We start from the raw sequence: 19,478 nt of genomic DNA on the forward strand, positions 1-19,478 counted from the left end.
TTGTACCTTGATAGGTTGCATGTGCATTTGAAGATGCACCATTAATCCAACTATTCACGGTGGAGTTGAGAATCGTTTAGAGTTGTGTGTCTTGCATACCTCCAGATCGCCTTTACACAAAGAAACACCAAGCGAAGCACTACAGTCATTATACTGTATTTCACACATAATAAGCAAAAATATGAAAGTCTCAAGTGGAAATCAAAAAGATAGGATTTTTTTAGCAGAGCCGAACAATCATCAACGTTTAAGTGCTGCAGTATTACATCAACCCTTTAATAATTGCCAAATATCAGGTCATCCGAGTTGACATTATACATATTATAGTATCACAGCTATCAACGAACAACATGTACAAAACTTGTGTTTAGAAAATAGAAAACAACATGATCGACAAACGATAAATCAAATGCACGTCACTGTTAGGGTCAGTGTTTAACATTGCATGTTGTCATGGGGTGTGCGCATACCTAGTCAGGATTTTGTCAAATCCGTCTCAAAGAATTTAATCTATTTTTGCTCTGGCCAACAAAAAAAACAATCGCTTCTATTCAGCACCAGGTAGTAACGTAAGGAGCTGATTACATTTTGAGGTCAGAATTTTGGTCTTTTCAGAATTTACTAATCGTATATGTGTCATGTTCATCTACAGCTTATCACTTCTCGTAGACAAGACAATACTGTTAAATGCAACGTATATTGCAATCCGCTTATTTCAAAATATTAGTCAGTCTTCAAACAAACGAATGATGAACGAACGAACAAACAAACGAACGAACGAATGAATGGATATTTTACACACGTGACACATTCGTCAAACGGTGTTTACTATGTCTAAAAATACATCATTGGTGATCTGTTGGTCCGGTATAATAACCAATTATAATCAATGCAACGTATATTACAATCCGCCTATTTCAAACTATTAGTCAGTCTGAACGAACGAACGAATGAATGAATGAATGATATTTTACATACGTGACACAAACCGTGTTAAAAATACATTATTGGTGATTTGTTTGGCCAATTATCAATTTAGATTCTATGACAAAACGTTGCTGACAGAAGTTTGCATACCTCTGTATGCCAACATATATATTTATTGTAACTTTTATTGGATTGATATACATTTATACATTGATATACAACTATTTTGTGATATTTCATGAAAGAAATGACATTCACATTAAACGATATCTATATTACAGTCATATGCCACAAGACGAATGAAAATCATGTCCATACCCACAAACATAGCAATACGAACCTCAATAACGTTTGTTGTGCCATATAATAATGAAACTTTCAACGACACCGAAATCCAGCGCGTATTTTTATTGCAGAAATTCTTCACACTACTTATTGAGGATTTTACTGCCGTTTTATGAATTTGTATTTTTAAATTTACATTAAAGAAATGTGTTTCCCTATTTTGCACACAACGGAGACTTAGCATAACAGAAATCACACAGTTTCTTGATATTACTTTTACTTCGTGATGTGTGCAAACCAAAATTGGGAAGATATCTTTTTGCAAAAGTTGATATGAATATAATGAATCATCATTTGAAACGTGAACAAATTGTATAATTTAATACATCTTATTTATTCAATTATTTCGATTCAAGTAATACATCTTTTCACCAGAGATAGGGTGGCATGCTTTGGTTTTCATGAAGTAGGTTCCTTGGTTGACGTCTCGGTAGAATAAATTTCTGTAAACAATATTTAGAATAAATAGAATTAGACAACTGACGATGTACAAATAACTGGTAGTTACACTAAAAGGTATAAACAGGAGGAAATGTATACATCTTCTTTGACTATCCCACCCAATGTCATATTCGAGGACTATATTTTTGAAACCAATTTGATCACTTATCACAGTTTTCTAAGTATTTTCAAGACGTGATTGGAAGACATTTGGAACGCCATCGCAATCACTTAAGTTCACGAAATTGTACCAGTATACCTTATTCCTTAGGCAGATCTAGCATATTCTTTTCAAAAAGTGAGATACATCTTCAGCGCCGAACATTACAAATGTGGGTAATTTAGCTATGCGCACATTCAGTATTGCTGGGTAACTTTATCCTTACAAATTGAAATGTACTTAGTACTTTGCAAGGCATTAGAAATTATTTTGCATCCGTAAGTTTAATTATCAGTGAATAGTTCTGAGATATAGAAAGAAAAACGCACTTTAACTTCACGCTTCTCCAAAACCACTACATTTTTCCTGATACTTCTATGTCCCAATGACAATATATAGATATAATTAATACTCTTACATTTTCCATAATTCACACATTCGCTACATTTACAGTGGTCATCGGTGTTACCACACCAATTATTGGGAGAACAACATGGAAATTTTCCGTTTGGATCGCACTCAGCTGGATCTTCTCCGTTCGGGGCTACATACCCTGCTCCACAACGCAGATCACTTCTAAATGACTCTGTAGAAAATAAAAAATGTTAGAGTACGTTCTAGCTACACCATATTTATTGCATCTGAAAATATCCACAATACAGAAGTTAAACAAACCAATGTGTAAAAAAGGTCCATATTTGAAAAGAAAATTGTGTCGTACGCTAATGCGACTTGATCATTTAAATTTTATTGATAAAAGAAGATTTTTTCATGAATTAAGAACAGAGACAGTACATCTCGAAGCAGGTGTGTTTCGAGATTGTCAGTCATGATGTGACAATTCAAGTCGCATTAATTGGCCAATCGGATTACATAAATTTACAGATACAACATGCATAATATAGCGTGGATATATTGATCATTAACTAATGAACATCTGTGATATAGGCAATGTCCAATTGTTGTAACTGATGCAATATTATACAGCTGTCGACCGCCGCGACGCGATATAGTTTGTCTCCTTCTTACTTGTAATCTTTGTATTCATTTTTGATGACAAGATTATTCTTGGATCTGGGACGTACACTAACAATTTCAAATATGGAAAAATAGGTATGCGCGCACATTCAGTATTGTCGGGAAATGTTAACAAAAATTCAAATTTACTTATTACATTGCAAATAATTAGAAAATATTTATCATGCGCTAGTCATAGATAAATTTTGTGTAAATAATTCGTCAATGCAAAACGTTTGATATTTGACAGTTATTAACGCAATGAAGTAAAAATGACAATACGACTTTGGTAATATCATTATTTATCTGCAGTATTAACCGCAAATCGTCCTTACATATTACACTACTATACCCTGAAGAAGTGAGTGACAGGTGGTTGCGTGTGGATTGGGCGAGAGAACGGCTAAATGAGAATGTGTCTATCAACTTATTTAAAAAAACACGCTCTTTAAATGCGAGGTCATCCAAAATAACTATAAATCTTATCATATTTCTATGTCACGATTACAATATATAGATATAATTAATTCTCTTACTTTTTCCATAATTTACACATTCGCTACATTTACAGTGGTCATCAGTGTTACCACACCAATTATTGGGAGAACAACATGGAAATTTTCCGTTTGGGTCGCACTCAGCTGGATCTTCTCCGTTCGGGGCTACATACCCTGCTCCACAACGCAGATCACTTCTAAATGGCTCTATAACAAAAACCAATGATAGAGTACTTGATAATTTAAATCTAATTGATAAAATAAGATTGTTTTTTAATTTGGATTTTTTCATGAATTAAGAACAGAGACAGAACATCTAGAAACAGGTGTGTTTAGAGATTGTTAGTTATGATTGGACAATTTAAGTCGCATTAATTGGCCAATCGAATTACATAAATTTACAGATACAACATGCATAATATATAGCGTGGATATATTGATCATTAATTAATGAATATCTGTGGTATAGGCGATGTTCGATTGTTGTAACTGATGCAATATTTTGCAACCACGACGCGATATATTTTGTCTCCTTACTTGTGATCTCTGTATTTATTTTTGATGGCAAGATTATTCTTGGATCTGGGGTCAACACTAAACATTTCAAATGTAGAATAAATAGGTATGTGCACATTCATTATTGTCGGGAAATTTTAACATAATAAATTCAAATTTACTTACTACATTGCAAATAATTAGAAAATATTTATCATGCGCTAGTCATAGATAAATTTTGTGTAAATAATTCGTCAATGCAAAACGTTTGATATTTGACAGTTATTAACGCAAAGAAGTAAAAATGACAATACGACTTTGGTAATATCATTATTTATCTGCAGTATTAACCGCAAATGGTCTTTACATATTACACTGCTATACCCTGAAGAAGTGAGTGACAGGTGGTTGCGTATGGATTGGGCGAGAGAACGGCTAAATGAGAATGTGTCTATCAACTTATTTAAAAAAACACGCTCTTTAAATGCGAGGTCATCCAAAATAACTATACATCTTATCATATTTCTATGTCACGATTACAATATATAGATATAATTAATTCTCTTACTTTTTCCATAATTTACACATTCGCTACATTTACAGTGGTCATCAGTGTTACCACACCAATTATTGGGAGAACAACATGGAAATTTTCCGTTTGGGTCGCACTCAGCTGGATCTTCTCCGTTCGGGGCTACATACCCTGCTCCACAACGCAGATCACTTCTAAATGGCTCTATAACAAAAACCAATGATAGAGTACTTGATAATTTAAATCTAATTGATAAAATAAGATTGTTTTTTAATTTGGATTTTTTCATGAATTAAGAACAGAGACAGAACATCTAGAAACAGGTGTGTTTAGAGATTGTTAGTTATGATTGGACAATTTAAGTCGCATTAATTGGCCAATCGAATTACATAAATTTACAGATACAACATGCATAATATATAGCGTGGATATATTGATCATTAATTAATGAATATCTGTGATATAGGCGATGTTCGATTGTTGTAACTGATGAAATATTTTGCAACCGCCAACCCCCACATGCGATATATTTTGTCTCCTTACTTGTGATCTCTGTATTTATTTTTGATGGCAAGATTATTCTTGGATCTGGGGTAAACACTAAACATTTCAAATGTAGAAAAATTAGGTATGTGAACATTCAGTATTGTCGGGAAATTTTAACATAATAAATTCAAATTTACTTACTACATTGCAAATAATTAGAAAATATTTATCATGCGCTAGTCATAGATAAATTTTGTGTAAATAATTCGTCAATGCAAAACTTTTGATATTTGACAGTTATTAACGCAAAGAAGTAAAAATGACAATACGACTTTGGTAATATCATTATTTATCTGCAGTATTAACCGCAAATGGTCTTTACATATTACACTGCTATACCCTGAAGAAGTGAGTGACAGGTGGTTGCGTGTGGATTGGACGAGAGAACGGCTAAATGAGAATGTGTCTATCAACTTATTTAAAAAAACACGCTCTTTAAATGCGAGGTCATCCAAAATAACTATAAATCTTATCATATTTCTATGTCACGATTACAATATATAGATATAATTAATTCTCTTACTTTTTCCATAATTTACACATTCGCTACATTTACAGTGGTCATCAGTGTTACCACACCAATTATTGGGAGAACAACATGGAAATTTTCCGTTTGGGTCGCACTCAGCTGGATCTTCTCCGTTCGGGGCTACATACCCTGCTCCACAACGCAGATCACTTCTAAATGGCTCTATAACAAAAGCCAATGTTAGAATACTTGATAATTTAAATCTAATTGATAAAATAAGATTGTTTTTTAATTTGGATTTTTTTCGTGAATTAAGAACAGAGACAGAACATCTAGAAACAGGTGTGTTTAGAGATTGTGAGGTATGATTGAACAATTTAAGTCGCATTAATTGGCCAATAGGATTACATAAATTTACAGATACAACATGCATAATATATAGCGTGGATATATTGATCATTAATTAATAAATATCTGTGATATAGGCGATGTTCGATTGTTGTAACTGATACAATATTTTGCAACCGCCGACCCCCACGACGCAATATATTTTGTCTCCTTACTTGTGATCTCTGTATTTATTTTTGATGGCAAGATTATTCTTGGATCTACACTACACATTTCAAATGTAGAAAAAATAGGTATGTGCACATTCAGTATTGTCGGGAAATTTTAACATAATAAATTCAAATTTACTTACTACATTGCAAATAATTAGCAAAATATTTATCATGCGCTAGTCATAGATAAATTTTGTGTAAATAATTCGTCAATGCAAAACGTTTGATATTTGACAGTTATTAACGCAAAGAAGTAACAATGACAATACGACTTTGGTAATATCATTATTTATCTGCAGTATTAACCGCAAATGGTCTTTACATATTACACTGCTATACCCTGAAGAAGTGAGTGACAGGTGGTTGCGTGTGGATTGGGCGAGAGAACGGCTAAATGAGAATGTGTCTATCAACTTATTTAAAAAAACACGCTCTTTAAATGCGAGGTCATCCAAAATAACTATAAATCTTATCATATTTCTATGTCACGATTACAATATATAGATATAATTAATTCTCTTACTTTTTCCATAATTTACACATTCGCTACATTTACAGTGGTCATCAGTGTTACCACACCAATTATTGGGAGAACAACATGGAAATTTTCCGTTTGGGTCGCACTCAGCTGGATCTTCTCCGTTCGGGGCTACATACCCTGCTCCACAACGCAGATCACTTCTAAATGGCTCTATAACAAAAGCCAATGTTAGAGTACTTGATAATTTAAATCTAATTGATAAAATAAGATTGTTTTTTAATTTGGATTTTTTTCGTGAATTAAGAACAGAGACAGAACATCTAGAAACAGGTGTGTTTAGAGATTGTGAGGTATGATTGAACAATTTAAGTCGCATTAATTGGCCAATAGGATTACATAAATTTACAGATACAACATGCATAATATATAGCGTGGATATATTGATCATTAATTAATAAATATCTGTGATATAGGCGATGTTCGATTGTTGTAACTGATACAATATTTTGCAACCGCCGACCCCCACGACGCAATATATTTTGTCTCCTTACTTGTGATCTCTGTATTTATTTTTGATGGCAAGATTATTCTTGGATCTACACTACACATTTCAAATGTAGAAAAAATAGGTATGTGCACATTCAGTATTGTCGGGAAATTTTAACATAATAAATTCAAATTTACTTACTACATTGCAAATAATTAGCAAAATATTTATCATGCGCTAGTCATAGATAAATTTTGTGTAAATAATTCGTCAATGCAAAACGTTTGATATTTGACAGTTATTAACGCAAAGAAGTAACAATGACAATACGACTTTGGTAATATCATTATTTATCTGCAGTATTAACCGCAAATGGTCTTTACATATTACACTACCATACCCTGAAGAAGTGAGTGACAGGTGGTTGCGTGTGGATTGGGCGAGAGAACGGCTGAATGAGAATGTGTCTATCAACTTATTTAAAAAACACGCAATTAAATGCGAGGTCATCCAAAATAACTATAAATCTTATCATATTTCTATGTCACGATGACAATATGTAGATATAATTAATTCTCTTACTTTTTCCATAATTTACACATTCGCTACATTTACAGTGGTCATCAGTGTTACCACACCAATTATTGGGAGAACAACATGGAAATTTTCCGTTTGGGTCGCACTCAGCTGGATCTTCTCCGTTCGGGGCTACATACCCTGCTCCACAACGCAGATCACTTCTAAATGGCTCTATAACAAAAACCAATGATAGAGTACTTGATAATTTAAATCTAATTGATAAAATAAGATTGTTTTTTAATTTGGATTTTTTCATGAATTAAGAACAGAGACAGAACATCTAGAAACAGGTGTGTTTAGAGATTGTTAGTTATGATTGGACAATTTAAGTCGCATTAATTGGCCAATCGAATTACATAAATTTACAGATACAACATGCATAATATATAGCGTGGATATATTGATCATTAATTAATGAATATCTGTGATATAGGCGATGTTCGATTGTTGTAACTGATACAATATTTTGCAACCGCCGACCCCCACGACGCAATATATTTTGTCTCCTTACTTGTGATCTCTGTATTTATTTTTGATGGCAAGATTATTCTTGGATCTGGGGTCAACACTAAACATTTCAAATGTAGAATAAATAGGTATGTGCACATTCAGTATTGTCGGGAAATTTTAACATAATAAATTCAAATTTACTTACTACATTGCAAATAATTAGCAAAATATTTATCATGCGCTAGTCATAGATAAATTTTGTGTAAATAATTCGTCAATGCAAAACGTTTGATATTTGACAGTTATTAACGCAAAGAAGTAACAATGACAATACGACTTTGGTAATATCATTATTTATCTGCAGTATTAACCGCAAATGGTCTTTACATATTACACTACCATACCCTGAAGAAGTGAGTGACAGGTGGTTGCGTGTGGATTGGGCGAGAGAATGGCTGAATGAGAATGTGTCTATCAACTTATTTAAAAAACACGCAATTAAATGCGAGGTCATCCAAAATAACTATAAATCTTATCATATTTCTATGTCACGATGACAATATGTAGATATAATTAATTCTCTTACTTTTTCCATAATTTACACATTCGCTACATTTACAGTGGTCATCAGTGTTACCACACCAATTATTGGGAGAACAACATGGAAATTTTCCGTTTGGGTCGCACTCAGCTGGATCTTCTCCGTTCGGGGCTACATACCCTGCTCCACAACGCAGATCACTTCTAAATGGCTCTATAACAAAAAACAATGATAGAGTACTTGATAATTTAAATCTAATTGATAAAATAAGATTGTTTTTTAATTTGGATTTTTTTCATGAATTAAGAACAGAGACAGAACATCTAGAAACAGGTGTGTTTAGAGATTGTCAGTTATGGTTGGACAATTTAAGTCGCATTAATTGGCCAATCGGATTACATAAATTTACAGATACAACATGCATAATATATAGCGTGGATATATTGATCATTAATTAATGAATATCTGTGATATAGGCGATGTTCGATTGTTGTAACTGATGAAATATTTTGCAACCGCCGACCCCCACATGCGATATATTTTGTCTCCTTACTTGTGATCTCTGTATTTATTTTTGATGGCAAGATTATTCTTGGATCTGGGGTAAACACTAAACATTTCAAATGTAGAAAAATTAGGTATGTGAGCATTCAGTATTGTCGGGAAATTTTAACATAATAAATTCAAATTTACTTACTACATTGCAAATAATTAGAAAATATTTATCATGCGCTAGTCATAGATAAATTTTGTGTAAATAATTCGTCAATGCAAAACTTTTGATATTTGACAGTTATTAACGCAATGAAGTAAAAATGACAATACGACTTTGGTAATATCATTATTTATCTGCAGTATTAACCGCAAATCGTCCTTACATATTACACTACTATACCCTGAAGAAGTGAGTGACAGGTGGTTGCGTGTGGATTGGGCGAGAGAACGGCTAAATGAGAATGTGTCTATCAACTTATTTAAAAAAACACGCTCTTTAAATGCGAGGTCATCCAAAATAACTATAAATCTTATCATATTTCTATGTCACGATTACAATATATAGATATAATTAATTCTCTTACTTTTTCCATAATTTACACATTCGCTACATTTACAGTGGTCATCAGTGTTACCACACCAATTATTGGGAGAACAACATGGAAATTTTCCGTTTGGGTCGCACTCAGCTGGATCTTCTCCGTTCGGGGCTACATACCCTGCTCCACAACGCAGATCACTTCTAAATGGCTCTATAACAAAAGCCAATGTTAGAGTACTTGATAATTTAAATCTAATTGATAAAATAAGATATTTTTTTAATTTGGATTTTTTTCATGAATTAAGAACAGAGACAGAACATCTAGAAACAGGTGTGTTTAGAGATTGTGAGGTATGATTGAACAATTTAAGTCGCATTAATTGGCCAATAGGATTACATAAATTTACAGATACAACATGCATAATATATAGCGTGGATATATTGATCATTAATTAATAAATATCTGTGATATAGGCGATGTTCGATTGTTGTAACTGATACAATATTTTGCAACCGCCGACCCCCACGACGCAATATATTTTGTCTCCTTACTTGTGATCTCTGTATTTATTTTTGATGGCAAGATTATTCTTGGATCTACACTACACATTTCAAATGTAGAAAAAATAGGTATGTGCACATTCAGTATTGTCGGGAAATTTTAACATAATAAATTCAAATTTACTTACTACATTGCAAATAATTAGCAAAATATTTATCATGCGCTAGTCATAGATAAATTTTGTGTAAATAATTCGTCAATGCAAAACGTTTGATATTTGACAGTTATTAACGCAAAGAAGTAACAATGACAATACGACTTTGGTAATATCATTATTTATCTGCAGTATTAACCGCAAATGGTCTTTACATATTACACTACCATACCCTGAAGAAGTGAGTGACAGGTGGTTGCGTGTGGATTGGGCGAGAGAACGGCTGAATGAGAATGTGTCTATCAACTTATTTAAAAAACACGCAATTAAATGCGAGGTCATCCAAAATAACTATAAATCTTATCATATTTCTATGTCACGATGACAATATGTAGATATAATTAATTCTCTTACTTTTTCCATAATTTACACATTCGCTACATTTACAGTGGTCATCAGTGTTACCACACCAATTATTGGGAGAACAACATGGAAATTTTCCGTTTGGGTCGCACTCAGCTGGATCTTCTCCGTTCGGGGCTACATACCCTGCTCCACAACGCAGATCACTTCTAAATGGCTCTATAACAAAAACCAATGATAGAGTACTTGATAATTTAAATCTAATTGATAAAATAAGATTGTTTTTTAATTTGGATTTTTTTTCATGAATTAAGAACAGAGACAGAACATCTAGAAACAGGTGTGTTTAGAGATTGTCAGTTATGGTTGGACAATTTAAGTCGCATTAATTGGCCAATCGGATTACATAAATTTACAGATACAACATGCATAATATATAGCGTGGATATATTGATCATTAATTAATGAATATCTGTGATATAGGCGATGTTCGATTGTTGTAACTGATGAAATATTTTGCAACCGCCAACCCCCACATGCGATATATTTTGTCTCCTTACTTGTGATCTCTGTATTTATTTTTGATGGCATGATTATTCTTGGATCTGGGGTAAACACTAAACATTTCAAATGTAGAAAAATTAGGTATGTGAACATTCAGTATTGTCGGGAAATTTTAACATAATAAATTCAAATTTACTTACTACATTGCAAATAATTAGAAAATATTTATCATGCGCTAGTCATAGATAAATTTTGTGTAAATAATTCGTCAATGCAAAACTTTTGATATTTGACAGTTATTAACGCAAAGAAGTAAAAATGACAATACGACTTTGGTAATATCATTATTTATCTGCAGTATTAACCGCAAATGGTCTTTACATATTACACTGCTATACCCTGAAGAAGTGAGTGACAGGTGGTTGCGTGTGGATTGGGCGAGAGAACGGCTAAATGAGAATGTGTCTATCAACTTATTTAAAAAAACACGCTCTTTAAATGCGAGGTCATCCAAAATAACTATAAATCTTATCATATTTCTATGTCACGATTACAATATATAGATATAATTAATTCTCTTACTTTTTCCATAATTTACACATTCGCTACATTTACAGTGGTCATCAGTGTTACCACACCAATTATTGGGAGAACAACATGGAAATTTTCCGTTTGGGTCGCACTCAGCTGGATCTTCTCCGTTCGGGGCTACATACCCTGCTCCACAACGCAGATCACTTCTAAATGGCTCTATAACAAAAAACAATGATAGAGTACTTGATAATTTAAATCTAATTGATAAAATAAGATTGTTTTTTAATTTGGATTTTTTCATGAATTAAGAACAGAGACAGAACATCTAGAAACAGGTGTGTTTAGAGATTGTTAGTTATGATTGGACAATTTAAGTCGCATTAATTGGCCAATCGAATTACATAAATTTACAGATACAACATGCATAATATATAGCGTGGATATATTGATCATTAATTAATGAATATCTGTGATATAGGCGATGTTCGATTGTTGTAACTGATGCAATATTTTGCAACCAGGACGCGATATATTTTGTCTCCTTACTTGTGATCTCTGTATTTATTTTTGATGGCAAGATTATTCTTGGATCTGGGGTCAACACTAAACATTTCAAATGTAGAATAAATAGGTATGTGCACATTCAGTATTGTCGGGAAATTTTAACATAATAAATTCAAATTTACTTACTACATTGCAAATAATTAGAAAATATTTATCATGCGCTAGTCATAGATAAATTTTGTGTAAATAATTCGTCAATGCAAAACTTTTGATATTTGACAGTTATTAACGCAAAGAAGTAAAAATGACAATACGACTTTGGTAATATCATTATTTATCTGCAGTATTAACCGCAAATGGTCTTTACATATTACACTGCTATACCCTGAAGAAGTGAGTGACAGGTGGTTGCGTGTGGATTGGGCGAGAGAACGGCTAAATGAGAATTTGTCTATCAACTTATTTAAAAAAACACGCTCTTTAAATGCGAGGTCATCCAAAATAACTATAAATCTTATCATATTTCTATGTCACGATTACAATATATAGATATAATTAATTCTCTTACTTTTTCCATAATTTACACATTCGCTACATTTACAGTGGTCATCAGTGTTACCACACCAATTATTGGGAGAACAACATGGAAATTTTCCGTTTGGGTCGCACTCAGCTGGATCTTCTCCGTTCGGGGCTACATACCCTGCTCCACAACGCAGATCACTTCTAAATGGCTCTATAACAAAAGCCAATGTTAGAGTACTTGATAATTTAAATCTAATTGATAAAATAAGATATTTTTTTAATTTGGATTTTTTTCATGAATTAAGAACAGAGACAGAACATCTAGAAACAGGTGTGTTTAGAGATTGTGAGGTATGATTGAACAATTTAAGTCGCATTAATTGGCCAATAGGATTACATAAATTTACAGATACAACATGCATAATATATAGCGTGGATATATTGATCATTAATTAATAAATATCTGTGATATAGGCGATGTTCGATTGTTGTAACTGATGCAATATTTTGCAACCGCCGACCCCCACGACGCAATATATTTTGTCTCCTTACTTGTGATCTCTGTATTTATTTTTGATGGCAAGATTATTCTTGGATCTACACTACACATTTCAAATGTAGAATAAATAGGTATGTGCACATTCAGTATTGTCGGGAAATTTTAACATAATAAATTCAAATTTACTTACTACATTGCAAATAATTAGAAAATATTTATCATGCGCTAGTCATAGATAAATTTTGTGTAAATAATTCGTCAATGCAAAACGTTTGATATTTGACAGTTATTAACGCAAAGAAGTAAAAATGACAATACGACTTTGGTAATATCATTATTTATCTGCAGTATTAACCGCAAATGGTCTTTACATATTACACTACCATACCATGAAGAAGTGAGTGACAGGTGGTTGCGTGTGGATTGGGCGAGAGAACGGCTGAATGAGAATGTGTCTATCAACTTAATTAAAAAAAAACGCTCTTTAAATGCGAGGTCATCCAAAATAAATATAAATCTTATCATATTTCTATGTCACGATTACAATATATAGATATAATTAATTCTCTTACTTTTTCCATAATTCACACATTCGCTACATTTACAGTGGTCATCAGTGTTACCACACCAATTAAATGGAGAACAACATGGAAATTTTCCGTTTGGGTCGCACTCAGCTGGATCTGCTCCGTTCGGGGCTACATACCCTGCTCCACAACGCAGATCACTTCTAAATGATTCTGTAACCAAAAACAATGTTAGGGTACGTTCTAGCAAGAACATTTGTATCGCAACAGAAAATATCCACAACACAGAAGTCAAACAAATTCATGTGTACAAAAAGCTTGATATTTGAAAAAAAAATGTTTCGCACGCTATTTATTTATTGACATCAAATCACCCAGAAATAAAGTATTAAAAACTACTTTTTTATATTATTAGTAAGTGACATTCACCATTGAAACTTCCATTTCATTTAATAACAATTCCTGAATAATTATTGCTTTTTGATGTTTTGATTGTTGCCATAATTCTAACCTGAATATGACAACCTGTGTTTTTGATAGATTTGCGGTCAGTTACCACTTTGAACAGTATTTTGTTGACAGCTCTAATCAAATACTATCTATTTATGGTGCCGTTTTTCACTTTAATTGTCTTATTGCCTCGTTAACCTACTTAGAATTTACTTTGTTTGTCTACATCTTTCATGCGATTAATGATTTTTTTGAAGTTTTTTTTTTTAAATTGTAAAATAATTCTCTGGTGTATCATAAATTTCTGATTTTATTTCCTTTTTGAATAAAATGTCTTAGTTGCATATCTTAAGTGAATGTGATTACTATAACGTATCGCACTGTTTATCAAAACATTTTGAAATATTGTTTTTATTTGTGCATATATTTGGGTTACATTTTATTCTATTAAAGATACCTGTTGTTGATGCTTGTATTGATTACATTTTTCCGTAGCTAAGTTAACACTGTCATGGTAAAAATCTGTAGAAATAAATATTATATTATGTATGTCTGGTGAGGATAATCTATCATGATAATTAAGTGCTGACAATTCTTGGCATTGGCTGTAACTTGATATGATCTATTTCCTGTTCAGGAAGTGAACTTTGCACTTTAAATAACAATCTGGCAGTGATCTCATCAGCATGTAAATCCATGTACTTAAAAATGCTATGCTTATTAAAAGTTTATTAATGCTACCAACTGCTCAAAAAATGTATGATTTGTTTGAATTTGATGGTGCGTTATAAACAAATGCTTAGACTAGAGAATAGATTGAAGCTCTTTTACCCTAATTTGCACCAAATCATGTCTTCATAATATAAGCAACAACTAACGACGCCATTATTTTTTCTCCGGATGCGAACGGCCAGTTCTTTCCAACCAGTGCACGTTCACGCGCGCAAACCATAAACGAGTTCAACGATCTACACAAACCCATTTATTGGCGATCCCTTAAAATCACTTTTGTGTGTGCGTGTCTGTGTCTTTATGTATTAATTCTTCTGTGATTTTTTTGGCAGGGTCGATTTCGTTGAAACTTGGCAGGCAGGTCACATGTTCACTTAGTTAGGTGGTGTAATCTTTACAAAATTCTGGCCGGCTATTGCCTTGGCAACAGCCAAAAACTGATTTTTGAATAGCCTTGCGCCAAATGTATTTCTTCCTCCAAATGTAGGATTAAAAACAGCGGACATTCCACTATTTATTCTTTTGATATCCTTTTCCATTATCGAGAAATTTGACATCAAAGTTGGGATAACCTTTCACCAGAAACAGTATCTTAACTCTTCTGTGAATTTTTTTGCTGGGCTGATTTTGTTCATACTTGGGAGGCAAGTCATACCTTCACTCTAGTTGGATAGTATGTAGTAAGTTGTTCTACATGTCCCATGTATCTGGTGAGCGGATTCACATACTACCACTACCAAACCTGACATTCAACATTAAAGTCTGAAGTCCAACGAGAAATGAAGAGTATTGAAAGTTCTTTCCCTTTGCTGTGGTGTGTGTAGTGCATGTTTTCGTCACCTTTACCACAGGGAGCCCAGGAACTATTATCAACTGTACGCACTCTCTATGAGCGGGGGGGTATCGGCTGGTAACTAGTGTAAGAAATAGACAAGGGATGAAGGCTCCAGCGAGCTCATATTTGTTAAACTGGAAAAACAGACGAACAGAATGAAAAAAATAAAATCTATAAAAAATACCAGGATGAAGAATATTAGTTGCTCTTTCAAATTTCGCCAAAGCCTTGCCTATATTTTACCTATATCTGCAGAATAAATCAAGAAAACTACACAAATTGACTCCATTCATGAACAATTAACGGCTGGCCCAAAGCACGGCACAGTTGGAGGCGTGGCCTGTTCAGCATTTGTCAACAACCAATTATAATATTGGTTACGAACCACAACGAGGTTACGACTCGGTTATCCTTGCTCAACTGGTTCGTAACCAGTCTTGTGATTGGTTCTTTGTCTCCAACTGTCTCTTTTCCTATACACGCATGATATAATTGTATTGTACTATATTGATGCACATCAGTCTGAATATATGTGTCACACATATTGCGTAACCTTAAACTGGTTAAAAACCCGAACTCGATGTCTCGATTATTATTGGATGTTTGAGGTTAATCTTTGACTCTATCCTACCTTGCGACAGTATGCTGTGACAAGGTGAAAACACAGGGGATGACATATTTTTCTAGTATAATTATGAACACAATGAAAAAGCAATGGGCATGCACCAAAAATGGATTCTATTTCAATGCTATATTCAGTTGAGATTATTTAGACTACTAAATCTTTTTCATACTCGGATCTGTTGTTTGGATTTGACTCTAAGGCAAGCTTTTTAGCAGACCATATGACAAAATATGTGTTTTCAATTTACTATCATAAATTTTTACATCTTTACAGCACTGTCACGCTTTATTTGCTCGAAGTAAATATACAGACTTTTTAAAAATACGTTGTCTGTTTTTGTACATAAATTTTTTGTATTTGTTTTGTTCATGTGAATAATTTTGTTATTGCAGCTAGTTTTGTGTTGGAATTTCACCTATATCCTTATAACTTTCTCTTCACCGATCTATGATTATGTTATTTCCACTTTTCATACTCTTCAACTTCCTCGCATTTTCAAATTACCAATTCAATCTACGGATAATAAATTATTGTATGCGTACGATTTAAACATTTTCTTCATCAAAAGTGGTTGTTTAATGATCACCATTGTTAGAAAAGTTAATTTCTTGGCATCAAAATGGTTAATTTGAAATACCCAGAGAGTAATAATTTCAAAAATTATAGTTTATTTTATATAAAAAAACGGGGTTGCGAGAAATTAGGTTTGTGTTGCTTGAAGTAAAGAAATGTCTAACAATGGGATACATGCATGACATATCTATGTCAATTCAAATGCATGAGCTATTTGCGTGTATTTTCATAATCATGATGGACCTTTTGTGTTCGAATATTGAACAAAATTGAAGTGCCCCTGAGCCTAATTATACATGATCATGATACAAAGTTTAAATTAAATTACCTCTTTTCTTTTCTTTTTAAGAATCGTTTCTTACTACAATGTTTAGATTTTAGACAAAGTGGTAATAAGGATGGAGAAATGATCAAATAACACAACCTACACGTCCCTAATCACGTGTGATTACAGTGTAACAGTGTACAAATTTTCAACTGAATGCGGCTATGTATTAGCGAGTATTTAACACGAATAAATAAAATCACTGCCAATCGGTAATTTTTGTTTTAATCTAAACAGAGGTTTGACGCAATATGAATTACCCTGATGCAAAGTATGGAACAATCACCCAGTTCATCTCCGCAAAACAGTTCCAGACACGTTTAAGTACCAGAAATTAGCAAAATTCGAAGAGGAAATTGGCCGCCATTCAGTCATGTTTGAGTAATATGGACTTTTTGATGGAATTTTGGTTTAGTTTAGTTAATTGCGATTAGACATATAACTGTAAAATGATTCCGTACAAAGCATGAGCAAACATAACCTAAACTAATAAGAAAACAAAAAAAACAAGTACATTGATGTGGTTATATGACACTTAAAACTATTTGTAGAACATACATTTAAAATGCATTTGGTTTGTTTGAAAAGGCAAATGATTACGTACTAGAAGGTGGTGGTGGTGGTGCAACTGTCGGTGCCTCGGTTGGTGCGACTGTTGGTTTCTCGGTTGGTGCGACTGTTGGTGCCTCGGTTGGTGCGTCTGTGGGTTCTGCAGTTGTGGGTTTTTCAGTGGGGTCAATGATAACTTTAGAATAAAAAAATATACAGGTTAATAATTAATATTATTAATTAATATTATGTTTGTCAAACATGTAGAGCTACAGTCAGTAACACTTTGTTTTATACACTTAATTTTATTGTCACATAATTCAACTATTGTATTGTATAGTGCCCAATAAAAATGTAATTATTAAATAGCAATAATAATCTAACCTAATAATCTGTCTGGTATCTTGTTTTGTCCAGCCAACGTCACTAATTGCTTTTTATCCACTCCAATAAGAAGACGTATTAAATACTCACCCAAATTGCCAGGTGACGAGATGGCCGTTACACATTCAGATTCAGGTAATTCATCTCCCCATTTCCCAGCTTCTAAGTCAAAGACGTGAACACCACAGCCGCCTTTTTCAATGCCTAGTACGATTCCATCAGGTTGAATTGAAATGTCGTCTACTTTCATACCAAAACTTTTCTGGAACACCAAATCACCTTCCACTCCACCCACACGTCGTTTGAGTGTTCCAGTTGGAGTGACACCTAAGATCGTGCCATCTGGTAGTACATCGATGCGGATAACATCGTTGAATTTACGGCTGATTGTCCATTGACCAGTTAGATCGGAGCGAGTCATTAGTTTCCTGGTGGAGGTAGATGATACGCCGATGATTGTACCGTCCCGATCCACAGTCACATCCTGAATGCAACAGCTGTTCTCAACGACCTTCCAACTGCCAACATAAATTGATGTCTTGGTATAAAGTTGATTGTCTTCACCGACTCCAAGTAAGCTACCATCTTGCATGACTGCGATTCTCATCATACAGCAACCATTTTCAACAGGACCGTCCCACTGTTTGTTAGAATAACTTTTGGTGTACAACAACTTATCGTTGGTGGTACCAATAAGCGCAGGCCCTGAAATATGAATATAATGCGTTGTGATGTGTGTGCTTTATTGAATGTCATCCAACTACAAGAACGACGCAATTACATATCGTAATGATCAATTCATATTTACCATTATAAACTCTGGGAAGTCGACCACCAATATTTGCCTGTTGAGAAAATATAATATGAACAAGAAATCAATATTGATGTTATTAATATGAAGTTATTACGAGAATACCTCAAAGTATGCACGAAGACAGTACAGCTAGAGTATCTACAACACACAGCGGAGGTCGATGCGCGGCGTACTGTTTGAGTGCATACTTTGAGTTATTATCGTAATAACCTTATTATTATACATCGTTTCCTTCTAATGATACATCATGGGAATGGCGAAATCCAAAAAGTTTAGAACAGAATCAGCAAACTTCTTTGTGTGAAGTCCGGTCAAACCCTGATGGCAGCCATCGTTTTTATTATTAGAGGACGCTGATCTGATCAAAATCCGATGTAGGTATGAAGCTTCAATTTGTTATGACCCTTTATATAATATTTATTTTATTTTTGTTTGAATATGTCGATTTTTTGGTTTTACCTGCCGTTAATCAGTTCTTAGAAAATCGTGTCCCGGTCGCATTTTAACTACTTCTGA

At 33.4% G+C, this 19,478-nt stretch overlaps 1 protein-coding gene across 1 annotated transcript; it reads right to left on the reverse strand.

Annotated features, from left to right (window-relative positions):
• Positions 1–1,582: 1,582 nt before the first annotated feature.
• On the reverse strand, positions 1,583–19,187 carry LOC102809195 (uncharacterized). Its single transcript, XM_085508573.1, has 17 exons — positions 19,173–19,187; positions 18,957–18,993; positions 18,149–18,853; positions 17,820–17,960; positions 13,721–13,888; positions 12,693–12,860; positions 11,669–11,836; positions 10,634–10,801; positions 9,607–9,774; positions 8,573–8,740; positions 7,540–7,707; positions 6,513–6,680; positions 5,484–5,651; positions 4,451–4,618; positions 3,427–3,594; positions 2,292–2,459; positions 1,583–1,715 (listed from the first exon to the last, which is right to left on the reverse strand). Coding segments are annotated over exons 1-17 (2,916 nt in total). The 3' UTR covers positions 1,583–1,713.
• Positions 19,188–19,478: the final 291 nt, after the last annotated feature.

This window comes from Saccoglossus kowalevskii, chromosome 15, assembly GCF_978046115.1.
Source record: "Saccoglossus kowalevskii chromosome 15, keSacKowa6.1, whole genome shotgun sequence".
Lineage (NCBI taxonomy): Eukaryota > Metazoa > Hemichordata > Enteropneusta > Harrimaniidae > Saccoglossus > Saccoglossus kowalevskii.

Excerpts from the sequence above, each read along its gene's own strand:
- LOC102809195 (XM_085508573.1), bottom strand. Across the intron at positions 17,961-18,148 it reads GATACCAGACAGATTATTAG|TTATCATTGACCCCACTGAA; the intron begins GTTAGATTATTA and ends TTTATTCTAAAG. Across the intron at positions 11,837-12,692 it reads ATGTGTAAATTATGGAAAAA|AGCCATTTAGAAGTGATCTG; the intron begins GTAAGAGAATTA and ends TTTTTGTTATAG.